At 37.6% G+C, this 27,189-nt stretch overlaps 1 protein-coding gene and 1 pseudogene across 12 annotated transcripts in view; one reads left to right on the plus strand and one right to left on the minus strand.

Moving 5' to 3' along the window:
- Positions 1-17,044, plus strand: part of PUM2 (pumilio RNA binding family member 2) — a 95,381-nt gene extending 78,337 nt beyond the window's left edge. For 9 of the 12 annotated variants that reach the window (XM_072770967.1, XM_072770964.1, XM_072770975.1 and 6 more), the window contains 8 exons: positions 2,489-2,752; positions 3,912-4,045; positions 5,979-6,113; positions 9,559-9,696; positions 10,549-10,674; positions 10,973-11,094; positions 12,260-12,452; positions 14,051-17,044. In XM_072770967.1, coding sequence (XP_072627068.1) covers positions 2,489-2,752; positions 3,912-4,045; positions 5,979-6,113; positions 9,559-9,696; positions 10,549-10,674; positions 10,973-11,094; positions 12,260-12,452; positions 14,051-14,182 — 1,244 coding nt within the window. In that variant the 3' untranslated portion in view covers positions 14,183-17,044. Of the gene's footprint in view, positions 1-2,488; positions 2,757-3,911; positions 4,046-5,978; positions 6,114-9,558; positions 9,697-10,548; positions 10,675-10,972; positions 11,095-12,259; positions 12,453-14,050 lie in introns of all 12 variants that reach the window. The other 3 variants (XM_072770971.1, XM_072770976.1, XM_072770970.1) reach the window with 2 other exon arrangements.
- LOC140602061 (U6 spliceosomal RNA) lies at positions 6,709-6,806 on the minus strand (annotated as a pseudogene).
- Positions 17,045-27,189: the final 10,145 nt, after the last annotated feature.

The raw sequence follows: 27,189 nt of genomic DNA on the forward strand, positions 1-27,189 counted from the left end.
CTCGTTTGTCATGGTTCTTTAATCTTGCACTATTTCTCAGTCTTTTATGACTTTAACATTTTAAAATATAGGCCAGTTTTGTAAAATGTCCCTCAATTCCAGAATAGGTTTTAGATGGCTTGCTTTCATTGTTTAGTAACCACATTTTAAAATGTGTAATATATTATGAATTGGGTTTTAAATACTTAATTTGTAAAGAAAGGCATCCTGCCCTGAGTGAATTTTTTTTCCATTTTGTAAATGCAAATACTAATTAGACTTCCAGAACTGAAATTCTGAGGTTTTTAAAACTGAAGGCAGTTTAAGTTAGGGAGTTAAGTTGGTGTTAGGGAGCTGATAGAATATAATCAAAGAATAGACATGGGAGACATTTCTGTTGAATATTAGAAGTACCAAATAAAATTGGCATAGTCATTCTTGGGGATAAATATGTATTTTGAATTTGGTGTTAAAAATCTTCAGTTCATTAAGGGTAACAAGGTGTAGGATTGGGCCTTATGTTTGAGGTAAGTTACCATAAGTAATGGTGCAAAGATAACAAGAGAAGGAGAAGTGAATAATTAAACTAGGATTCTACTAGGAAATTTGTGTGTGAAGTAGGTTCAGAATAATGACTTGAAAATTAGACTGAAGAATTTAGAGGATATACTTTAGCAGGATGCTTTACTGTAAAGTGACATCATCAAAGTAGCCTTTGAATGGAACATTATAATTGTTCTTTGTAAAAACACATAGGAATAATAAGCAGAGCACCCCTACCCTATGAAAAGATTAAAGAATTGTTAAAGGTTCTAATGGGCTAGTGAACAGTTTATGGCACTATATATATTCATGGAACTGTATAAATAGAAATAATAGATGCTAGAGGGTTAAGAGTATTGGGGAAATCAAGACAGTATTAAAACACTGAATTTTTTTCCACTTTTTAGATTACACACTTTTAAGAAAGAGTACAGAACTGGACCTTGGGCAGTTAATGTTACACAAGATTGTCATGAATATTAGTGTGTACTCACGTTCTGTCAGACATTGTTTTAGGTATCAGGTATCTAGTATATAGGTGAATGTAATTTTATGGCACTTAACATTGGAAAGAGGACTGGAAAGTCATATATGAATTATGTGTAATCTGGATGGTGGGAAATTTAACAAAGAAAGGCTAGGGCAGTGGGGACTAAAAGTAAAAGGAATGTTCTAACTCAATTCACTCTCCAGGATTATAACTGTCTTACTGCTCTTTGTCCCTATAACTCTTTTTGCCTTTATAAATGCCTCTGTATAACTTTGCAACTTCGCACTGACAGTGTGTCCTTGGCATCATCTCTGCCTTGTGGTTTGGATTGTATATATATATGTAGCATTACTTTACATAGAGATGGTATACAAAGGCAATAAAGCTGATGGTAGATTCTGTTTATCTGAGCTACTAAATCTGTGCTTTATGGTTTTCAACACATTTTTCTTTTTTAAAAGGACACTGTCAAGTACTTTTAAATGGTTATTTGTGATAACAATTTCCTGCTTGTATTTTTTGTTTCTATTGACTGCCCTTTAATTTTCTTGTTTGGAATGGAATAGAAGTTAAAGAGAGGCTTTTTATTTTGTCTCAAATGATCAAGATTAAAGTTCCAGGAAAAATAAATGTGTATTTCTGTTTCTTTATTAGTAAAATAATGTTTTATGGAGAGTATTCCTTTACATTTTTAAAACATTTTTAAATAAGATGTAATTTTGATTTATTACTTAGTTTTTGGGATTTTTTTTAACTTCAGAAATTAATCAGTATGTTATAACTTCTTTAAGAAATGGTTTTTTGGGGCTCCTGCCTCAGTCCATAGAGCATGCAACTCTTGATTTCAGGGTTATGAGTGCAAGCACCACCTTGTACATACAACCTACTTTAAAAAAAAAAAAAAGATTTTTCTTTGCATAGAGGTATATACGACTTAATGCTTTTTTTAAAATATAGCCCAAAAAAGGACCGATTTAGCCCATGTTCCATTAACACTGCAAGTCAATTTCAGCCCAACTCTATTTCAGTGGCTTAAAATCTGAGTTAGCCAGCTATTTGTAACCTTGTTAATAAACTGGAAATTTTGTTGGTGGTTTCAGTATTCTGTTATTGATACTAGTATGTACGAAATTACTTGCTATAATTATGTTTTATACTAAGCTTCCAAGAACAAATAAAAGTTTCGTGTATGGCGTTACATGTTAATAATTACGATTTAAACTAAACTGCCAAGAACAAATACAGGTTTATTTTTCTCCTGTTTTCCAGTCTTTCCCCCCCGAATCCTATAGCTGCACACATTAAGTAAACGTGTGAGATTTCTCCTCCAATTTTAATTTCCTATTATAACATATAGGAGTTAGTGGTTAGTGAAATGAATATTTATTTTTTGATTGAAATTTTAGTTTTAAATAACTCTTATTTGAGGAATGGCCTTGTCAAAAATATTTACTGACCACAGCTGCTTTGTTGTAGGAGGCCTGACAAATGGTAGTGGTCGATATATCTCTGCAGCACCTGGAGCAGAAGCAAAATACCGAAGTGCTTCAAGCACTTCCAGTCTGTTCAGCTCCAGCAGCCAGCTCTTTCCTCCTTCTCGGCTTCGGTATAATAGGTCTGATATTATGCCTTCTGGCCGAAGTAGATTATTGGAAGATTTCAGGAACAACCGTTTTCCAAACCTTCAACTTAGAGACCTGATTGGACACATAGTTGAGTTTTCTCAAGACCAGCATGGTTCTAGGTAGGTGATTATGGTTTATGATTACTCTGCACTGTATTTTTGCTTTGAAAATTGCTGCCTTTTAAGAGGCTACATTTTTCTTGACTAGGATTAATCTTTATAAAAGTTACAAGTTTTTAAAAAAAATGCATACTTAATAGGGATTAGTAATTTTGGATAAGTGATAAAAATGCAGGTTCTTAAATTATTTTTGGTTTCCGTAATGAAAATAGAGGAATGCCTTTTATTGAATAATATTTATTACATTGACTCACTTTTGATTAAAATAATGCTCTAATTTACATTTGTCAACTTAAGTGTCCCCGATGTATAGACTTTATCAAAACAAAGTTAAAAAGAAAGTTAAATGGTTTTTGCGTTCCTTTATAAATTAGTATTTGATGTGATGTGGCCTAAGTTGAAACATTTCACTTTTGTTTTAGAAAAAATTGGCAATTTTATACATTAAACATAATATATGTACATGTGAGTTGGTGTTCTCAAGATAGAGCACAAAAAGGAAAAAGTTGAATTGTAACACATTTATTAAATTTGTATGGTTTTTTCTTTTTATAGTTTTATTGTATCTCCCTGTGGTTGAACATTCCTCTTTTTTTAAAATATTTTATTTATTATTCATGAGAGAGAGAGATAGGCAGAGACACAGGCAGAGGGAAAAGCAGGCCCTGGGCTGAAGGTGGTGCTAAACCGCTGAGCCACCCAGGCTGCCCTGAGCATTCCTTAAGAGTAGCAAAACAACCTTGTATCACTCACAATGGGTAAGAATTTATTTGTAAGGGTTTCTTTTATTTTCTAAACTTAGATGGTAATATTATAAGAAAGCATGTGAATAGGCAATAAAATCTAATTTTTCTTCCTTGATTTATAATGCAACCAGAAATAACTATTAAACTTCCCTATGTCCAGACATTTTGCCTAACTGGTAGTTACTTTAAATTAAGATGTTATAAAGGAAAAAAGTAATTTAAGGAAAAGCTTCCTAACTTTGGTCTTTTTTTTTTTTCCTTTAAATTGGCGGTTCACAGTAGTAAATGTGTTAGTACTATTTTTGGAAATAATTCTATGTGTATATATATGGGGATGTGTAATACTCAAGTCAGATTTTACAGAAGCTTGTTTTCAATGTGCTGTTATGGCATGTAAAATTTTTTCTACCTAGATTCATACAACAAAAACTAGAGAGAGCTACTCCAGCTGAGCGACAGATGGTATTTAATGAAATTCTACAAGCAGCATATCAATTAATGACAGATGTGTTTGGAAACTATGTTATACAGAAATTTTTTGAGGTAAGCACGTATACATGTTTGTATATCCATCTATATGCTTAATGCTTAGAAAAGTTCAGAAAGTTGGGTAAGAGTCCTTTTCATATAAAACGTATACTAGCTTGGGAGAAAATATTTGCAAATTTACATAGCTGATTTTATATCCAGAATATATAAAGAACTCTTAAAACTCAACAACAGAAAGACAACTCAATTAAAAAATGAATAGGAGGTGTCCTTGGCTGGCTCAGTTGAAGTGTGCCATTCTTGATCTCAAAGTTGTGGGTCCGAGCCGCACATTGGGTGCAGAGATTACTTAAAAAGAATTTTTTAAAAGGAAAATGAACAGAGGACTTGAATAGACATTTCTCCCTAGAAGATATACAAATAGCCAATAAGCACATGAAAAGTTCAACACTTAATCCACTCTTATATATACCTAAAATAATTGAAAATAGGAACTCAAACACCAGTGTTTGTTTCAGCATTATTCATAGTAGCCAAAAGATAGAAACAGCCCAGATGTCCAACAGATGAATGGATAAAATCTGATACATGCATATGATAGAATATTATTCAGCTCTAAGAAGGAATAGATGAAGCTAAGTGAAATAAGCCAGTTGTAAAAGGACATAGAGTTTCACTTACATGAAATACCTACACTAGGCAAATTGATAGGGACATAAAATAGATTGGGGCTTACTAGGTGCTGGGGGAAGTAGGGAGTTACTGCTTAATGCATACAGTGTGTTTGAGGCAACAGAAGATTTAGAAACAGTTTGTAGTGATGATTGCACAACATTGTGAATATAATTAAAACCACTCATTCTCAGGGATCCCTGGGTGGCTCAGCGGTTTAGTGCCTGCCTTCAGCCCAGGATGTGATCCTGGAGTCCCAGGATCGAGTTCCATATCAGGCTGCCTGCATGGAGTCTGCTTCTCCTTCTGCCTATGTCTCTGCCTCTCTCTCTCTCTCTCTCTCTCTCTGTGTGTGTGTGTGTGTGTGTGTGTCTCTCTCATGAATAAATAAAAAATAGTATAAATGCTGGTTATTTAAGTATATATATTTAAGTGCTGATCCTCACACTTAAAATGGTGAAAATGACATTTTATACTATATATTTTATCACAAAAATAGTTTTAAAATATATGGGCCTACTTTAAATGAGAAGTTTAATATTAATCTGATTAATATTTGAAAATATAAAGCAGGGCAGCCCCGGTGGCACAGCGATTTAGCACCACCTGCAGCCCGGGGCGTGTTCCTGGAGACCCGGGATCGAGTCCCACATGGAGCTCCCTGCATGGGGCCTGCTTCTCCCTCTGCCTGTGTCTCTCTCTACCTCCCTCTAGCTCGCTCTGTGTCTCTCATGAATAAATAAAAAATAAAAATCTTTAAATTAAAAAAATATATATATAAAGCATTGGGAGTATGTTGTAGGTGAAGAAATTAGTAATAGTATAGTCTTTTTGGATTTGTTAGGTGTCATGTATTTTGTGATTTAGTTAATTCTCAGCTTATAACTAAGTATCTGTGTTTTAGTTTGACTTAAGATTCCTGCAGTTACCTCAGAATATAGTTGAGAATTACCTGAATGTATGGCTCAGAAGTTAAAAATGAGGAGAATGTGGTTTGTTTAAAATGAAGAGTAAAGATGTTTACTTTAAAAGAATAACAGATGGTTAATGTATTATAACAAGGAGACTTTAGATAGTGAAACGTAACACACACACACACACACACACACACACACACACACACCCAAAGCAATACAGTTCTTTCACGCAGCTCTGGATCTATCTTAATTAGCTTTTACCTAAATCCTCCTTCCTGTGTGATTACCAAATGTGATATTTTAAAAGTAGAATGAATAGGCTGTAAACAGTGGGCTATTCAGGTTTAAGAAGATAATATTGTGATTATTTTTATTAATACTAATTTCTTTTTTATCAGTTTGGGAGTTTGGATCAAAAATTAGCCCTTGCTACTCGTATTCGTGGTCATGTTCTGCCTTTAGCCTTGCAGATGTATGGCTGCCGTGTTATTCAGAAAGCATTAGAGTCTATTTCGTCTGACCAGCAGGTAATTGTAAGTTAAGACAAAATTTTTGTATTTTATTCAGTTTTTAAATTATTACTTTATTATCTTATATCTTGGACTGAAACGTTAAATATTTCTAAAATTAAAATACTTTAAGAAATCTGTCCCAAACAGTACCTTATTATACAGTAGATCTTTGATCTATCCTCTTCATTTCTTCAACATTTTTTCATCTTTAAATGAAGATAGCTGAGTACCTATTTTGTTATATGCAGTGCTAGATGATGGGTATTTTTGCTACACTTGCTTATTTGATTTTCTGTAGTATCAGGAATACCTTTTAATTTTTCCAAAGTGTATCTGGATTGTACTTAAACATTTCTATCATAAGAATAAAAATAGGGACACCTGGGTGGCTCAGCGGTTTAGCACCTGCTTTGGCCCAGGGCGTGATCCCGGAGTCCTGGGATCGAGTCCCACATCGGGCTCTCTGTATGGAGCCTGCTTCTCCCTCTTCCTGTGTCTCTGCCTCTCTCTCTCTGTGTGTCTCTCATGAATGAATAAATAAAATCTTTTAAAAAAATAAAAATAAGTTTTTTTTGAGTAGAGTGCCCTTTAAGTGTTCCTTTAACTCAGTTCACATAAAAATGTGGAATGATTCATGAACTTGTGTGTCCTCTGTGTGCAGGGGCCATGCTAATCTTCTTTGTACCATTCCAATTTTAGTATACTGCCAAAGCAAGCACAAGAATAAAAATATTAAAACGTTGCATTCCTATATGCCAGTTAAAAAAGAATATATATATATAATATTTATATATATTTATATATCTTAAAAGTTTCATTCAATAGGAAAAGCAACCTAAGAATTCTAACAAGATTCAGTTTTTTAAGATAAAGAGGAAAGAGAACATATATAAATTAAAGGAATTTAAAAAAAGAAGGAATATATCATATTCTTGAATGGGAAAGTCTATTTAAATTGTTTTAAGTTAAAAAAAGGATTAATGCAATTCCAATCATATGCTCATGTGAATTTTCTTATAACTGATCAGAATAATTTTTAAAATTATTTGAAATAGACAAGAATATTAAGATGAGGATAAATGCCGATCTGCTAGGTTTTTTTTTTCTTTAGTATTTTTTTTTTTAATTTTTATTTATTTATGATAATCACAGAGAGAGAGAGAGAGAGAGGCAGAGACATAGGCAGAGGGAGAAGCAGGCTCCATGCACTGGGAGCCCGATGTGGGATTCGATCCCGGGTCTCCAGGATCGTGCCCTGGGCCAAAGGCAGGCGCCAAACTGCTGCGCCACCCAGGGATCCCCCGATCTGCTAGGTTTTTAAAATATGAAGCATCACTAGTGTGGTTCTTGTAGGAGATTAAGCAGACTTTCAAAATTACATTCATAACCCCAAATAGATACTATTTTATATCTAACTAGCTTATGTATTACAATGAAACTTAGTGTTAAGAAGATAATTAGCTCTTGAAAGGCATTGGTAATTAGTAAATTGTAAAGATTAGCTTTGACTTTCTACCCACATACATTATTATATAATAAAGTAAATTCTAGAATTAAAAACTAATGACATATATGGATATGTGTATATGTATGTGTATGTATTAATCACAGCATTAAAACTTTGTGAGAAAATAGCATACTTCTCTGGAGGAAATCCTGAATTTTAGAATAGTTGAAGATACATCACAATGTAGAAAAGGTCGACAAATTTTGATTATCGTAGATGCTTAAAGAACTGCTCTACCGTAAGTCTCAAGCCAGTCAGTATAGATACTTTAACATATTTTTAAAGAATGAGATCTTGCCATTCTGAGAACATGGATGGGCCTAGAGTGGTTTATACTAAGTGAAGTAAGTCAGGGGAAGGACAAATATCTTTGATTTCACTTACATATGGAATCTGATAAGTAGAACAAAACAAAATTTTAAATGCAGAGAACAAATTTTCATTGCCAGAGGGCCGATGGGTGGCAGGTTGGGGAGGTAATAGGTGGAGGGGATTAAGAGGTATAAACTTTCAGTTATAAAATTTAAGAAGTCACAAAAATGTAAAGTACAGCATTAGGGAAGATAGTAATGTTATAATAACATTTTGTGATGACTTTACATATCTTGGTGAACAGTGTGTAGTGTAATTCTTGGATCGCTATGTTGCACACCTGAAATTAATATAACATTGTATGTCAGTTATACTTCAATAATAAATAAATAATAAAGATATCCTAAATGTCTTTAAAATTTGAAAATAGGATCCCTGGGTGGCGCAGCAGTTTAGCGCCTGCCTTTGGCCCAGGGTGTGATCCTGGAGACCCGGGATCGAATCCCACATCGGGCTCCCGGTGCATGGAGCCTGCTTCTCCCTCTGCCTGTGTCTCTGCCTCTCTCTCTCTCTCTGTGACTATCATAAATCAATAAAAAATTAAAAAAAAATAAAAGTAAAATTTGAAAATATAAATCACTGGGAATAAGCCTTACATGAACCTGTTAATGAATAATGGTATTCTCTGGATTTTTTAGAATATTTTTTCTTATTACTTAGTTTATAGCTAAACATCTGTCTTATATCTTGGCTTAACAGTATTCTACTTATGTCAGTATGTAGTTCAGAGTTTTTTGGGGTGAGAGATACTTTAAATGTGACACCTTTAAACTATGTGCACTCCCATTTCTTCACAAATCTATTTCCTGTTGTACTAATAAGGCACACAGATTATCGTATGGCAAACTATATTACCTGAGGATTAGATGTTTCTTTAATAAATGCTTAAAAAAATTTTTTTTAAATGAAGATCGCTAGCTAAAAGAAAATGCAGTTAATAAACCTTAGTGTAATAAATAAGCTTAACCTTATTAGTAAGCAAAGAAACAAATGAAAAGGGTTATTTTTGCTAGTTAAATAAACAAAAATCTAAAATTTCCCAAGAATTCATCCCTGAAGGGACACCGGGGTGGCTCAGTTGGTTAAGTGTCTGACTCTTGAATTCACTCAGGTCATGATCTCAGGGTTGTAAGAACAAGCCCCACATCACTCCCTCTCCTTCTACCCCTCCTCCTACTTGAACACGTTCTAAATAAATAATCTTTTTTTTTTTTTAAATAACAAATCTTTTAAGAAATTTTTGAAAGGTTATTTTGAGGGAAGGGGCGTGCTAAGTAGAGAAAAAGTGTAGAATTCTGACTTAATTGTATATATTGTTAGCTGAGAAAAATGAGTAGAAGGTGTAAACAGTGAAGAGAGTTGTTTATGGCAAATTTAGCATCACTAGGTTATTTTCAGCAAGTGTCCTTTACATTATAGTTCTGCAAAATGTTTTTATAATTCTATTAGTAGCTTCTGTCGGCAGGGCGGAGGGTAGGCTTTAAACTTTGATATTTAAAAAACTGTAAACAGATTTTTTAGTGTACTTTTACTCTTTTTAATCCTGTATGATGAGGTAATTTTTAAAATCTCATCTTCTCTTTGCAGAGTGAAATGGTAAAAGAGCTAGATGGTCATGTACTCAAATGTGTGAAAGATCAAAATGGAAACCACGTTGTTCAAAAATGTATTGAATGTGTTCAGCCACAGTCACTACAGTTCATCATTGATGCATTCAAAGGACAAGTAAGGATTGATTTTTGGCTTTTAATTAGTTAGCAGGGCATTTTTCTAGAATTTGAGTGTTAACAACATTTTTCATAAGTCACAAGATTAGAATACCCAGTACTGTCATACAAAAATAGGAGACAGTGAATGTGCAGTGATTTCTGCCTCTTTCATAGAATGCATCAATAGCTTCATTTGTTTTGAAGCTGAAAAATTAGAAATATCAGTTTAATTATATTACTTTAGGACCACAACTCTTATAAGCCCAATAGTGTTTCCCAGATTTTCGAGGAGAAAGAGAGGAAGACTTAAGACCATATAATAAAACAAAATAAATATCGATTAGTAACTAATACATAGTAATTAATTAACAGCTGCTTATTACATTGTGCACTACCCTCACCCTGCAGTGTGTTTGTTTTCATTATTACATGCCTTCCATCTTGGCTTGGTACCTTTCGATCACAATATCTCTTAGCTCCTGGGGCACTTGGGTGGCTCTGTAGGTTAAGTGTCCAATTCTTAGTTTTCAGCTCAGGTCATGATCTCACAGTTGTGGGATGGAGCCCTGCTTGGGGCTATAGCTCAGTGTGAAGTCTGCTTCAGATTCTCTCTCCCTCTCGCTTTCCTTCTCCTTCACCCTCTCTCTTTCTTGAATAAATAATAAAATCTTTAAAAAAAAATCTGTCAACTCCCAAACTGAGCACCCCACTTTTCAATCTTTACTAGCAGGGTGGTAATTAATGCTAAAGATGACTCCACACCTTTCTGTATTAAATTAATTCAGCATGTCTTCAAAAAACCTGACTGCCTCATAGAACTTTCCAAAAATATTGGATAATGGAAATGTATTTCTTCCAATTTTTTAAGGTGTTTGTACTTTCAACTCATCCTTATGGCTGCAGAGTGATCCAGCGCATCCTAGAACATTGCACTGCAGAACAGACCTTACCTATCTTAGAAGAACTCCACCAACATACAGAGCAGTTGGTACAGGTATAAACTCCCTAATAGTTTTGATGTTTATGTCTTTTTGAAAATGGTTCATAAAAAAAAAAAAAAAAGAAAGAAAATGGTTCATAATGTTGGGAAATATAATTTATTGTTAAATTTAGGGAAATATAATTTATTCCTAAATTAACAAACTGTAGAAACACAGAGATTAGAAGCCTGGTATATTCTCCTGACTATATAATGTTGAACTTTAAGAAAGATAATTAAGATCTTTTTAAAGAATAATCATTATTCTTAAGGAATGACTTAAGGAAAGTAATTTTAAAATATCTGTACTTAGGATCAGTATGGCAATTACGTTATTCAGCATGTACTGGAACATGGTCGACCTGAAGACAAAAGCAAAATTGTTTCTGAAATCAGAGGAAAAGTCTTAGCCCTGAGTCAACACAAATTTGCCAGGTACTGCATTACTTTCTAATTCCAGGGGTCAGTTCTTTTAACTCTTAGGCTTTTATTAGTAAACAAAGAAATGCATGCAGACTATAGCATTAGAACATAATCTTTCTTTTAGTAGAGGGAAAAAGCACATACAGAATGTTGCTTTTATTCTTACATGACAAATTGGTTTGCCCGTATATATTCCATTTTTGATGTCTGTATTCAGGAAATGATTTGTCTCCCAAGTCTATAAATGCAAATTTAATTAGTGCATGTTAATGAAAACCTCAGACCTTACTAATGACTTTGTTTTCTTGTTTTTGAATTACAATTTTAATTATTAAACTTGTGGGTATCCAGTATGGGTTCCCCTATGATACTAATTTTTGTTTAAAAAGTAAAGGGTAAGGGATCCCTGGGTGGCGCAGCGATTTAGCGCCTGCCTTTGGCCCAGGGCGCGATCCTGGAGACCCGGGATCGAATCCCATGTCGGGCTCCCGGTGCATGGAGCCTGCTTCTCCCTCTGTCTATGTCTCTACCTCTCTATCTCTGTGTGACTATCATAAATAAATAAAAATTAAAAAAAAAAAAAAAGTAAAGGGTAAGAGAATACTGTTTTGTCTCTTCTGTCTTCAATATGTTGAGCAAATTCCTTCAAAACCAAGGATATTTTGCTATAAAGGAAAAAGTAACAAAATATGGGGCGCCCAAGTGGTGGAGTTGGTTAACCATCTGACTCTTGGTTTTATTTCTATTTTTTTTATTTTATTTTATTTTATTTTATTTTATTTTATTTTATTTTATTTATTTACTTATTTACTTATTTATTTATTTACTTATTTATTTATTTATTTTTTGACTCTTGGTTTTAGATGAGGCTGTTATTTATTTCACGGTTGAGATGGAGACTCATTTTCAGCCTGAGGTCCGATTGGATTTCTCTCTCGCTCACTGTCTAATAAGTTTTTAAAGAAAAAAAGTAACAAAATAACTTTTGGGGGGCACCTGACGGGTACAGTCTGTTAAATGTCTGCCTTTGGCTCAGGTCATGATCTTGGGGTCTTGGGATTGAGCCCCACATTGGGCTCCCTGCTTTGTAGGGAGTCCCCTCTCCCTCTGCGCCCCCCCCCCCAAATAAATAAAACTTTTTTTAAAATAACTTTTTGTGTATATACTTAATTTTTAGCAATGTAGTAGAAAAGTGTGTTACTCATGCCTCCCGTGCTGAGAGAGCTTTACTGATTGATGAAGTTTGCTGCCAGAATGATGGTCCTCACAGTGCCTTATACACCATGATGAAGGACCAGTATGCCAATTATGTGGTTCAGAAGATGATTGATATGGCTGAACCTGCTCAGAGAAAGATAATCATGCATAAGGTAATACAGTTCATAGCGCTTAAAATAGATGATTCAATTTGTGTGACTTTCAGGCTACAATTTTAGCTTTCTAGGTTTTAATTTCCTCTTCTATTATAACTGGAGGAAAAAAATCTAAAATCAATGGGTAACCTTTGACAAATGTAGATATGGTGTACCCCTCTCATTAAGTTCCTAAAGTAATTTCAGAATCACATTCATTTCTCATCTACTTGCCTACCTTTTAGCATTGCTCATTCCCATCTTATTTAGATATATTTGGTTTGCCATAGTACATGGGTTGAACATCAATTTTAAAATGTAATTAGATTTTCTCACTAACCTCATACATTAACCTAAAAAGAATTTTTTTGATTTGATTAGGGTTTTTAAAAACAGTTAAGCTGTTTTCTCTGTACCTTCTCCCAAAGAATCTAATGATTCTTTAAAAATGCCTTAATTTCCATAGGAAAACTGTTAAAAAAGAACACTGGAAGAAAAACTAAATACCTAATGTTTTTCTAAGTTTATTCATTTAAGAAACAGGGGACAAATAAATAACTTCTTTGGACCTCTTGTTATATAGAGAGACATATAACGTCATAAATTCTTTTACCTTTCTTAAAATGTAATATTTCTGGTTAAAAATATATACTTAAAAAAGATTGTAAGTTTTATTTTTAACAAATACATTATTTAACCAATATATTTATGACATTTGGATTGTTTCTGGTTTTTTAAGTGTCATAAGCAATGCTACATACGAATGTCTTTGCATAATTAACTGTTTTTGTAGGATAAATTCCTAGATGTGGAACTGCTGGTGTGAAGTAAACATTTTACATGTTGATAGATACTGCCAGGTTGCTCTAAAAAAATCTGCACACGTTTGCACGTCTGTCTACCAATATATAAGAAGAGTTCCTTTTTTGCCAGTCTGGGGCACCTGGGTAGCCCAGTCAGTTAAGCATCTGCCCTCAGCTCAGGTCATGATCCCAGGGTTCTGGGATCGAGAAACACATCAGGCTCCTTGCTCTGCTTCTCCCTCTCCCTCCCCTGACTCATGCTTGCATTCATTCATTCTCTCTCTCTCTCTCTCTCTCTCTCTCTCTCTCTCTCGTAAAATCTTAAAAAATCTGTCAGTCTGAGTGCAAAGAGTAATGATAGGATTCTTTTCATTTGCATTTTAAAAACTATTAGATTTTTAACAACTTGTATGTATTAGTCATCACATATCTGATTGCTCATTCATATCTTTTGCTCCATTTTCTAATGGAGTGAATTTTTGTCCAACAGATTCGAGCTAGAAAATTCTGCCTTCATCAACTTTTTAAGAACTTAATAGTTCACGTAATTTCCTGCTGTGTTTGGAGCCCCTCTACTATTTGCATTTATAATAGTTTAGTAGAAGTAGTGGTTTGTTTATTCATTGAACAATTTTGGGAGTAGACGTTTGGAGAGATTGAGTAGAATGAATTACTTTTGCAAACAACTTTCTTTAAAGGATTTGAATATTAAAATCAATTATTCTTCTGAATCACCCAGATTTAGGAGTGCTTTTTTAAGAAACCAGAGATCAAAATAACTCAGATTTACTAAGCAGATTATTTCTTTTTCAGATTCGTCCTCATATCACTACTTTGCGCAAATACACATATGGGAAGCATATACTGGCCAAGTTGGAAAAATATTATTTGAAAAATAGCCCAGATCTGGGGCCTATTGGAGGACCACCAAATGGAATGCTGTAAAGGGAAAAGAGAAAGAAGATAATGTAACCATGTGAAAAGAATGTTTCTTTTGTGAATTATCAAAACACAACTCAACTATGAATCTTCAAATTTTTTTTTAAAGCAGAACTATTTATTGACTTTATTCATCCATTTGTAAATTTTTTAAGGTTCTTGTGTATATTTGGGGGGTGGGGGTGGTGAATTATAAATTATATTCAGCCCTGAATGGAGACCTATCAGATTGGATTGCTGGCAAAGCACAGAATGCCTGTATATGATGTAACTATCAAAAAAAGCTGTCACATATTTTGTAAATTTTTACCTTGTAAAGTCACAAAAAAAAATAGTTTTTAAAGGAAAAAGTACAGTATTCTTTTAATAAACTGGCTTGCAGTCTGGTAGGTCTACGGACCCCATAGCACAACAGGTTTATAGAGATGTATATAGAAATATAGTCCTTATTTTTTTTTTGTCCTTTGTGTGAAGCCTTTTTATAACTGATTAACAATCAACTGCATAAATATTATTAATATTTTAAAAAGAAAGTTAAGTTGTATTTTGGTAATTCACAAACCATCATGCAAATAAAAACTCGGCAAATAAGAATTAAATGATTTGAGATGAAAAGAACTTATATTATTTCCAGTGGATGTGGTTTTAATACAAATACTGCCCTAAAACGTCTCTGGCAATGTACAGAAGTATTGTATATACTTACATATGTAATTGTTGTAAGAGGTAGAAAAAACAAAAATCATGGTGACACTTCCATTCAATTAAATGCACTAATTGAAAAGTTAAGTCCCATTTTAACTTTTCAGTTTGGTTTGCAATCTGAGAAAGAGTGGAAATTTGTATATTGTTTTGCTTTTAGAATTACAAGGACATGTTGAGGAAGTGTTGAGCTTTGTTTTGCTTTTTCATAGTAGATTTTGAAAGAGTAGGAACCAGTTAGAGGTGAAAGGGGCCACTGAAAAGTGAATTTGATAGCTCAACATTTAAGCATGACTACATATTCAGATAGCTTTTTTTGCTTCCTATAAATATATGCATTGTGTGTGTAGTAATAGATGTAAGTTTACACTTTGAAAGCAAATCTTGTTTCAATGTTTATTATAAAAGCCTTGCTAATTTAGTAGTGATGCTTTCCTTGGTTGTACAGGTGTACATTTGTAAACCTTCATGCTGTAAATGGAATTTGTTTTATCTCCTTGGGAAACATTTGCATTTTAGTGTACATTTATGTCCCTGCCCTCTTTGACCTGGCATATAGTGTTGTATAATGTAAATTTATCTCTCCAAATCAAGAGTGATTTTTTAAAAATTTTTTATCTTTATATGGTTTCAGAAGTATGAACCGGCTTTCTTTTTATTATTGTGGGAAACATTTTCTTTTATAACATAGTTGTTGACTCTGTTAATATGGACATACTAGGATTTGGATCACTTTCAAGAAGTCAGGGTATTGTGCATAATAGAAAGTATTGGACTGAGAAATTTGGTTACCATGGAGGCCAATGCTTTTTCCATCTTATTAAATGTGATGTGACTTTTTTCTTTGTACAGAAGAGTACTGTATTTTTGAATAGCCTATTCCCAAGTAAGAGCAAATCTGTATGATAACATTTTTTCCTCTGGACATAAGACATAACAGTAACATGATGTACATTTACAAGCGGCCTTATGTACATTTCCCAACAATCTTTTTAAGGCAAAATTGTGACCATATGTGTATAATTAAAATCGTTTTTAATCCTTTGCCTATGAAAATATTTTGGAAAAAAACTTGCTTTGTATATTCAGTTTCTGAAAGATAAAGAAAGTGCTTTGTATTTTGTTGAAGTCAGTATTTTGTATAAAACCATTTATGTTGACCCACTTCTGTTTAGTGCTGAAAACTAATGAACCATGCTCTCTCCTTCGATTGAACATGTAAGGGATTTTTATATTAGAAGTCTGCAGAAGAAAAGCATTCTTCTGAGCACAATATGGAATATAAAGGTTTTATCACTTAGCTATTCATATCATGAGCCTAAAAATAATGGCATAAAGTTTGGGGTGCCAGGCATACTTTTCCGTGTTTGACGTTGAGTTATTCTAGATTTCTCACCCAACATTCCATGTTGAGTCCATTAGATCCAACCACTTGTCACTGCCCCCTCTCATAGTCGTACTGGCTCATCAGCATGTCCCAGTCCCAGTGGCAGTGCTTCCCTCCTCCCCACCCACCACCACCATACAAAGCTGCTCTCTTCCACCCCATCCTCCTCTGTTTTGCCTCAGAGTGTCCTGGCCCCCGTGTCGAACTTCTGTTCCCATTATCAGCTCATGGTCGTGAGCTGATCATGATCCAAGTTGTTCTTGTTGGAGGTTGATAAGTGACTTTCCTGGATTTGCACAGTTGAATTCCTGGTTTTCCTTTTTCCTACCCTCTGTTGACACAGGCAGTTATCTCTGCAAATTTAGAAAGTCCTAGGGGATAGCTGGGAAATGGAACCTTCTTCAGGTTTTGATTTTCCCATGTATCCTAATGTAGACAACCCAATCTTCCCAGTACTTTGGGGCCTATTCTAGGAGAATATTATATAGAAATTTTATCGTCTGCCATTTTGGTGCCCACCTAATTCCACCATTGTTTAATAAGTTGGCATGGAGTTTTGCTAAAATCTGAGCATCACATTTCAGAATAAAGAAACTTTAATTGGGCAGAACCACTTAGACTTTACTCTTGAGTGTCTCCTTTTGATATGGATTGTTTCTGGACCAGTTTGTCTAAGTCCTGGCTCTTCTTGGTTCATATGAAATAATGTTATCTTCACTTTGTATATTATGTATAAATTAGAAAATGAAAAATGTGTGAATAACATTGTATGAAATAAACCTGGTCTTGTGTTTTTCTCTAGATATAAAATACCCTTCTGTACCTCGACTATAATTCACATTGCCCATTCAAGTTTACTCTGACATAAGGAAAAGCAAATATTTTTATCACATGGATGCTAATCTGGGGCTACTGATTACTCTGATGGTATTCCTATCTGATTGGTATTTAGGATTTCTGTCTAATTACATAGAGTGATTACACAGTTCATAGGATGAAACTTTTAGCTGTTTCCTTGATAAAATGATACTTCTACAAGGTTGTTTTGAGGATTAAATTAAATCACTTGCCTTTACCTATAGGTGTTTGTTTCCTTTCCACATGGACTTTCAGAGACAGTGTTGTCTAAAGAATACAGTTTGGGCTCAAGCGTGGATTTGAAGTTTATATCCGGATTCACAAACCTTGTGAACTTGGGTGTGTTAACTTATCTAAGCCTCAATGTCGCCACCTGTATTAAGGATGAGTAGTATTTAGGTCACTGATTTTAAGGATCGAGAATATCTTTAAAAAAATACATAGAACCCAGTTCTTAACTGATGCTAATATTGTTTTCCATTTTACTCTCACTTGTATAGCTGTTCTTTTTGTTTTAAGCCATACAGATAATTTGATAGAATCCAAAGCAGAGATCTATGTAAAACTGTAAGAAATATTTTTATCAGACACATTGTTTATGCCAGTTTTAATTTTATCTTGTTTTGGTTCAGAGCTGAAAGCAACCCTTGGAATCGTTGACTCTCACATCGTAATGATGAAATTAAAAGACCCTGAGAGGGCAGCCCCGGTGGCGCAGCGGTTTAGCGCCGCCTGCAGCCCGGGGTGTGATCCTGGAGACCCAGGATTGAGTCCCACATCAGGCTTCCTGCATGGAGCCTGCTTCTCCCTCTGCCTGTCTCTGCCTCTCTCTTCGCTCTCTCTGAATGAATAAATAAATAAACCTTTAAAAAAATAAAAAAAATAAAAGACCCTGAGAGAAATACTACATCCTCTCACCCTAGCTTACCAACCTAAGAAAACCAAATTTCCTAAAGTGGCCTGGATAGTAGTCCTTCTATTTGCCGTAATGACTTGATTTCTCAGGAAGGTTGGGGTCGGGACCTGGGGCAGGGGAAGGAAGGGGGTAGAGGAACCCTGGAGGAGCAGTGTTCACTGTCTACCTTACCTAGCTAGCTTTAAAGGACTGATTCAATCTATCTGATGGGATCTCAATGCTCCAGGCAGTAAATCTGTCTGAACGCAGGTGAGAAGCATGGAGTGCTGTGGTACTGGTGCTCACTTCTAGGAGGCTGCGGTGAGGAGGCTGTGTGATCCTGGGCCTCAGTGTTCCCCATCTGTGAAGTTGAAATACTATGCTAACTGCATCTGAGGAGTGCTTGATGCTAAGAACCTAAGAAAACTGCAGGAGAGATACAGGAAGCTCAACATTTGGTGGAATTTTTATTGAACCTCATTATCTCTGTATCCTATAGACAGTTTCTGATTCTGTTTCAGTCACAGAACTTTTTTTTCCCCAAAAAAATATTTACCAGGAACTTAAACCAAATGAAATAGTCCTGTATTCTTCCTGGTAATTGAAGAAAGAAATTGGCTAGGTTGAGATTGATTCAAGTTTTCTTGGACATCAGAGTGTAATGGTTCAATCAGGACTCGGATTAGCCCAGATTCCAAACCTTTTGCTTTACGTTGTTGGGCAAATGGTTTCATCTCTTAATCCTTCATTTCTTCATGTATAGATAAGGGAAATGAGACCTACCTCCTAAAATTGCAAGGATTAAGTGAGATCTGTGACTCCTTAACAGTAAATTAATGAAAGGTGGGGAGGTTGAATTTGCCTACATGCAGCCTCAGGACATTTGGGTTGGAGCTCATATGGGCTCTTCTTGATTCAAGTTGCAGATAAATCAAGTCAGCAGGAAGACTGTTGAAAGATAGGATTAAAGAATTTAACTGCATTTTAGTTCTTAGAACACTTAATCTTTTTTCTTGGTACTAATTTAACAAGTAGCTTTGCCCCAATGGCTGCCAGGATGTTGACAGTAGGGAGTTGTCCTATATCCTGGAGCTGTAGAGTGACAAGTGCAGTGCTGTAGAGGATCTGCGTGCAAGACCGGCCAAGCTGTGAAAAGTAGCAGGGACCTGGAGGGAAGGTGAAGTTGAGGCAGATTTCAGAGACGGGTTCCATCACGACGGCCAAGCCCCCTCTCACCTCAGTCAATCACCCTGGACCTTTCAAGGGAAGAAGCCCTGAAAAGTTGGGTCTCCACATCTGGCAGGCCCATCTTACACCAGGGGTCAGGGGGAAGCCTGTGGATCACTCTGGAGGAGAGGAGGGATGTTTGGGAGCCTTTTCCCGCCCCCACTTTGAAAGTCAGTTATGACATCACCCAGAGCACATTCAATTGAATAGAATGTCATAGGTTTCACTAGAAGAGAACTAGAAAAGGAGGCCAAAAATATATCTCAGAAATACATCTAACTACTAGAAATCTTAGTAATGTTTAAAATAACAGTTCTTAATAACTCCTAAGTTAAAGAATAGTCTAATCTGGAATAAACCATTTGGGTCAACTTCAAAATGAGAAGCAGTGCTATATATCCAACGTGGGGGACTTGGGCCAAAGGCTATTAAGAAAAAACTATTTAGCCAAGAAAATCTGAAGATAATTTAAGAAGCTAGTGAGGGGTGCCTGGGTGGCACAGTCAGTTGAGCGTCTGACTCTTGGTTTTGGTTTGGGTCATGATCTCAAGGTCACACAATCAAGCCACATGTGGAGCTCCATACTCAGCGCAGAGTCTGCTTCGGATTCTCTCCTCCCATTGCCCCTTCCCCCTCTAAAAGTAAAAAGCTAGTAAAAAAAAAAAAAAATGTAGACGGGATTAATAAACTCCACAAAAAAGGAATCTACTGGGTTAAAAATAAAAAGACATGCTTTTGGCAAACTGGAATTTTAAAAATAGGAGTAAGACATGGGATAGATAAAATGAGCTTTTTAAAAAATTCTAGAACAGGGATCCCTGGGTGGCGCAGCGGTTTAGCGCCTGCCTTTGGCCCAGGGCGCGATCCTGGAGACCCGGGATCGAATCCCATGTCAGGCTCCCAGTACATGGAGCCTGCTTCTCCCTCTGCCTATGTCTCTGCCTTTCTCTCTCTCTCAGTGTGACTATCATAAATAAATAATTTAAAAAATTCTAGAACATTAAAAAGTCTACATATAGGGACGCCTGGACAGTTCAGTCAGGTAGGTGTCAGATTCTTGATTTTGGCTCAGGTCATGATCTCAGGATAGGGAGATCGAGCCCTGTGTTGGGCTCTGTGCTTAGCGGGGAGTCGGCTTGAGGTTCTCAACTCCTTCTGCCCCTCCCATCTCTCTCTTTCTCTCAAGTAAATATTTTTTTTAAAGTCTACTTATAAGTTAAAAATCAAATTTTCTAGGGAAGTAAACTCCAGAAATAAAGGAATAATACAAAATATAAATAGACTAATAACTATAAAACAAAGGAAGAAGCTAGTCAAAGGAATGAAGTTGAAGCAAGGTCTCACATTGCCTGATGTCAGAACTTACTACAAACCTACAGTAATCAAAACCATTTGGATGTTAACTATACATTGTGATCATTTTGCAATAGATACAAATACTGAATCATGCATGTTATACACCTGAAGCTAATATGTCAATTATACCTCAATTTTTTATTAAATTTTATAAAAAATGTGTGGTACAGCATCAAAACAGACATAGACCAGCAGGATGAATAGAGAATCCAGAAACGAACCCTTCCATTAAGGGTCAAATGATGTTCAACATGAGTGTCAAGACCATTCAATAGGGAAAGGAGATGGTGTTGGGAAAATAGGCTATCCTCCTGCAAAAGAATGAAGTTGGACTCTTACTCTACACCAAATACAAAAATTAGCTCAAAATGGATTAAATACCTAAAAAGAAAGTCCTACAACTATAAAGCTCCTAGAAGAAAACATGACAAAAGCTTCATAGCTTTAGATTTGGCAAAGATTTTTGCATATGACACCAAAAGCACAACAAAGCAAAACTAGATAAATGAGACTACATTCAACTTAAAGACATTTGTGCATTTCAAAGGGAATAATCAGATGAAAAGGCAATCCACAGAATGGGAGGAAATCTTTGCAAATCATGTATCAGATAAGGGGTTATTATCCAGAACATATAAAGAACTACAAGAAGAAAAAAACCCAACCTGATTTTAAAAGGGCAAAGGAGGGACACCTGGGTGGCTCAGCAGATGAGTGTCTGCCTTTGGCTCGAGGTGTGATCCCAGCCAGGCTCCTAGGATCAAGTCCAGCATCAGGCTCCCTCTGAGAAGCCTGCTTCTCCCTCTGCTTATGCCTCTGCCTCTCTCTGTGTGTCTCTCATGAATAAATAAATAAAAATCTATAAAATAAAAAAAATAAAAGGGCAAAGGAAGTGAATTTCTCCAAAGATGATATATGCAAATGACCAACAAGCGTTCGAAAAGATGCTCAACATCACTAATCTTTAGGTAAATGCAAATCAAAACCACAGTGGGATATCACTCATCATGACTATGAGGAAACAGAAAATAGCAAGGGTTAGGAAATGCAGAAACGGGAACCCTTGTGCACTATTGGGAATGTCAAAGGTGCAGCTGCTATTGAAAACCATTCTGGGGTTACTCAAAAAATTAAAAGTAGAATTACCATCTGATCCAACAATCCCACTTCTGGGTATATATATTCAAAAGAATTAAAAGTAGGATTTCAGGGGATCCCTGGGTGGCTCAGCAGTTTCGCGCCTGCCTTTGGCCCAGGGCGCGATCCTGGAGTCCCAGGATCGAGTCCCGCGTCTGGCTCCCGGCATGGAGCCTGCTTGTGTCTCTGCCTCTCTCTCTCTCTCTCTCTCTCTCTCTCTATCATAAATAAATAAATATTTAAAAAAAAAAAAAAAGAAAGTAGGATTTCAGGGACGCCTGGGTGGCTCAGTGGTTGGGAGAGTGCCTTCAGCTCAGGTCGTGATCCCAGGATCTGGGATTGAGTCCAGCATCGGGCTCCTGTGAGGAGCCTGCTTCTCCCTCTGCCTGTGTCTCTGCCTCCCTCTCTCACCCTGTGTCTCTCATGAATAAATAAATAAATCTTAAAAAAAAAAGTAGGATTTCAAAGCAATATTTGCCTTCCCATGTTCATAGCAGCATTGTCCACAATAGCCAAAGTGTAGAAACAATCCAAATGTCCATCAGTGTATGGATGATTTTTTTAAAGATTTTATTTATTTTTTCATGAGAGACACAGAGAGAGAGAGAGAGAGAGAGAGAGAGAGGCAGAGACACAGGCAGAGGGAGAAGCAGGCTTCATGCAGCGAGCCCGACATGGGACTCAATCCCAGGTCTCCAGGATCACACCCTGGGCCGAAGGCGGCACTAAACCGCTGAACCACCAGGGCTGCCCTGGATGGATGAGTTAAACAAAATGTGGTCTATACATAAAATGGAATATCGTTCAGCCCTTAAATGGAAGTTTTGACATAAGCTGCAATGTGAATAAACCTGACATTATGATATGTGAAACCATAAAAAGACATACTGTCTGATTCCCCTTATATGAGGGTATTTAAAATAGTTAAATTACAGAAACAGAAAAGTGGTTTCCAGGGACTGGAGTAGGAGTAAATGAAGAGTCGCTATTTAATGGGTATAGAGTTTTAGCTTTGCAAGATGAAAAAGTTCTGGAGATCTGCTGTGTAACAATGTGAATTACTACTGAACTATCCACCTACAGATGCTGCAGATACCAAAAAAACAAAAACCAAAAGAAGATGGAAAGAAAGAAGAGAAAAAAGAAAGTAGTCGAGGATATCTAAGGGCATGAGACCAGACTGTTTAAGGGACAAGTTCTGTAAATCTTTAAGGAACATCTAATTCCTAGTTAATATAGATTTTACAGAGCAGGAAAAATGATGAAAATTTCCCAAGTTATTCTACAAAACTGTAACAACCTTGAAAACAAAGCGGAACTTTACCCACACAAACCATAACAGAGGGCTATTTTCATACATGCCTATAGATGCAAGACTCCTAACCAATATGGAAACCAGTTGAATCCAATGTGATTGTATTCACATATTATGAAATTAAAAGGCAGTCTTACCATATGACCCAACCATCATGCTCCTACGTATTTACCCAAAAGAGTTAAAAACTTAGGTCCACACAAGAGACTGCACACAGATGTTTATAGAAGCTTTATTCATAACTCCCCAGACGTTGAAGCAACCAAGACGTCCTTCAGTAGGTGAGTGGGTAAGCAAACTGATGCATCCAGGCAATGGAATATTACTCAGCGATAAAAAGAAATTAGTTATCAAACCATAAAAAGGCATGGAAGAAGCTTAAATGCATATTGCTCAGGGAAAGAAGCCAATCTGAGAAGGCTGCCTACCGTATGATTCCAACTACATGACATTCTGGAAAAGGCAAAACTATGGAAATGGTAAAAAAGATTGGGGTTTACCAAGAGTTGGGGGGTAGGAAGGGATCAATACCTGGAGCAGAGGGGATTTTTTAAAATGTTCCCACAGTGTGGTTCTGTGACCTGGGGAAAAATCAGGCTGTCCAAATCAAGGAAGTTCCTTTCCAGTCTCCAAAGAGTTCAGTTTGTTTGTTTTTTTTTAAAGATTTTATTTATTTATTCATGAGAGACAGAGAGAGAGAGAGGCAGAGACACAGGCAGAGGGAGAAGCAGGCTCCTCGCAAGGACCCTGATGTGGGATTTGATCCTAAACCCTGGGATTATGCCCTGAGCCAAAGGCAGATGCTCAACCACTGAGCCACCCAGGCATCCCAAGAGGTCAGTTTTAACCCTAAAATCATGAGCTAGTACCAGAAGCAGTAACAACAGCAATAGCTGGAAAGCACTGGAGACTTATAAGTCCCAGATGTTAAGTGCCTTGCATATATGATCCCATTCCCCCCAACAACTGTGTGAGGAAGGGACTAGTCCTATAAGACTTTTACTGATGACAAGTAGGACTTGTCCAGGGAGGCAGGGCCAGAGTTCAACCGTGGTCTCATGCCAGAGCCAACACACTTCATGGCTGTGCAGAGGCTCTTGGAAGTCGGACTCCTGCAGGACCCAGTTGGTGGCAGATGTGCTGGAAATGCATGCACTTCAAGAGTCGTGGCTTTAGCTGGTCCCTGCCATGACGGGATGGTGGTTAGCAGCTCTTCTGATTCTGCTAGAAAATCAGAAATCTGGATTCTTATATGCAATTTGCTAATAGAAGTCTCTCTATTAAAAAAACAAAAACAAACAAACAAAAAAACACTGTGAGGGGACGCCCGGGTGAGTAGTTACCAGTGTTTCCCCAATTCATAGAGGAACAAATCAAAGCACAGAGAGGCTGACATACTTGCTCAGGTCCCACAGCTGAGGCCGTGCTAGGAATGTGCAGGAGGAAACCGGGCATGGGTGCAGGTGGCTGAGACGGCAGGTGGGTGCGCAGCTTCCCTCCCTGAGAACGGGGGCACACGCGCCTCTCCCGACGCTGGGCTGAGTCAGGGAGAGCCCCGCGGCTTCTCAGAGGCCAGGTCACTGGGAAGTGGGGACAGGCTGCGGTGGGCCAGAGACAAGCAGCCCCACCCCGGGAAGTGGCTCGGGATGAATCAGTATGAGGCACCTGAGAGGGTGAGGCCGGCGCTGGCACCTGCCCGCCGAGAGCTTCCTGCCCGAGCCTCCAACAAAGGCTGCTCCTGGGGTGCGGCTGGGCCGCACAGCAGCTCCGGACATGTTTATCAAATGAATGAACAACGAGTCCACCTTCCTCCTCCCCTCCCGCCCCCCCAAAAAAGCTATCTTCCCAAAGAGTCCTCTGCTCTTCCTAGGAGGGCGGCGGGATGGGCAGCATCAGGTGATGAACACAATCCCCCAAGGGCAAGGCTTTAGGGAAGTAACTCTGACTCCCACGACGTGTAAATTACAAAGATATTTACAAAGGACATATTTATTCTGTTTTTCTCCTGCTAACATTCTAGCAAATATCCCAGGCAATTTAGATGGCAAGTGAAACTATACATGAGAAATGGACAGGTGGTGTGGGGGTGAGGCAGGGTGTGCGGAAGCAACAGAGAAGTGGGAGGTGACTGTTGGGTACACTTGCAATAACCCAGTCACCCCCCCTTTCAGAGCCGCCTGAGCACAGCAGTGCAAACACAACACACATAAGTTACATGAAAAGAAACACATAAGTTGCTTGAAAGAAACAAAACCTTCCCGTGGCCTATCTTTTCTTTTCTTTTTTTAAAGATTTTATTTATTTATCTGTGTGTGAGAGAGAGAGAGAGATGCAGAGATACAGGCAGAGGGAGAAGCAGGCTCCCTGTAGGGAGTTGGATGTGGGACTGGATCCCAGGACCCCGGGAGCACGACCTGAGCCAAAGGCAGACAGACGCTCAACCACTGAGCCACCCAGGCGTCCTTTGCCACAGCCTTTCATTCTTCATGTGTCACCATGGACACAAGCACAGGCCTCTGCAGACGACGGGGGTGAGGGCTTCCTGTGGAGCAACCCCCCCACCCCACCCCACATGCCTGCCACCAGGTGAGAGTGGTCCCAGCAGCGTGAGCAGAGCAGAGGGACCCTATGTGCTTCAGCTTCTGAAAACGCCCCATGGGTTGAACGATTCACCTCTCATCAAGACTTCTTTGGAGACAGAGGTGGTTAGGTGACATGAGTCAACTCCAGAATTTAATACAGTCCGGGACTGGGGAGCTTGTGGCATCACCTGCCCTCCCGCCCTAGGCACTTACTGGCAGCACCTTCAGAACCGCCCCTCCCCGCCTCCCCGCACACAGCCGTCCTCCCCACACTCTTGGGTCCCGAGCAGGCCAGACTGACCTGTGTGTTGTCAGGGTTAGATTCCCTGGCGAGGGATAACAGTGTCTGAAGAAACGAGAAGTCTGTTTCTCCATCGTGGACCCATCTGCATGGGCAGTCAGGGCTGGGGTGCTCCTTCACTGGCTGGGGACCCATGCTCCTGCTAGCCTGGTCCTCTGACAGGCATGGTCTCTTCTCAAGTTCACTTCGTGTCCAAGAGGACTGCTCCATCTGCACCCATCATAGCTGCATCCCAGCCAGGAGGAATGAAAACAGGAAGGGAAAAGAAGCTGTTCCTCCCTTTGACCCATTCCTAGATCTATGCACACCATCTCTGCTCCTGTGCCACTGGCAAAGTGCCTCATCAGGCAGCCACATATAGCTCTCGGGGATGGTGGGAAAGATAGTCTTTATTGCAAATGGCCAAGAGGCCTGTTGAAATGTAGGGGTTCTTTTACTGAAAAGGGGAGAAGAAAACAAATTTGGGGAGCAACCGGCAGTACCTGCCCAAGCAGTCAGCAATAAAAGGCTTCCGCAAAACGTTTCGTAACAGCAGGGCCATTCAAAATCACCTGACAATGAGATACTTTACTTGCATCAGACTGGCGAAATAGAAAATGTCCAATAAATGCCAAGTTATATAGAGGATGTAGAAAAATGGGAACTCTCATAACTGCTGCTGAGAGTATAAATTGCTAGGGACCCTTTTGGAGAGCAATTCGTTTAAGAGAAATTAGAGCAATTCCTAAAAAGCTGACTATAGTTGGACCTAAAACCCAGCTGTATCCACTTTTAGAGAAAGTCTCCCACACACTCAAGGAGAAAGGTACAAGAACTGACTGCAACATTGTATATAATATTGAAAAACTGGGAACAACCAAATGTCCATGGATAAACAAACTGGGGTATGTGCATACAGTAAATGATAAGACAGAAATTGAGGTAAGTGACCCAGAGCCACATGTATCAACATGGATAAATCTCAAAACATAAATTGAGAGGACTCAACTGACTCTAAGATTTCATTTCATACAAAAGTAATGAAAAAGAAGATAATGTTAAGATTAGATAAACTGAGTAGTAGTTGCATAAGGTGTTCATTATATTATTATTTGGGGGGTATTGCAATTGAGGTGGAGGTTTTTCTGCATTCTTTTTTATCGTAAAATATACCATTTTAACACTTTTGAATGCACAGTTCAGTGGCATTAAGTGCATTCACGTGCAACCATCACCACCATCCATCCTTCCCACACTAAAACTCCATACCTGCT

The sequence above is a fragment of the Canis lupus genome, chromosome 12 (assembly GCF_048164855.1).
Source record: "Canis lupus baileyi chromosome 12, mCanLup2.hap1, whole genome shotgun sequence".
NCBI lineage: Eukaryota > Metazoa > Chordata > Mammalia > Carnivora > Canidae > Canis > Canis lupus.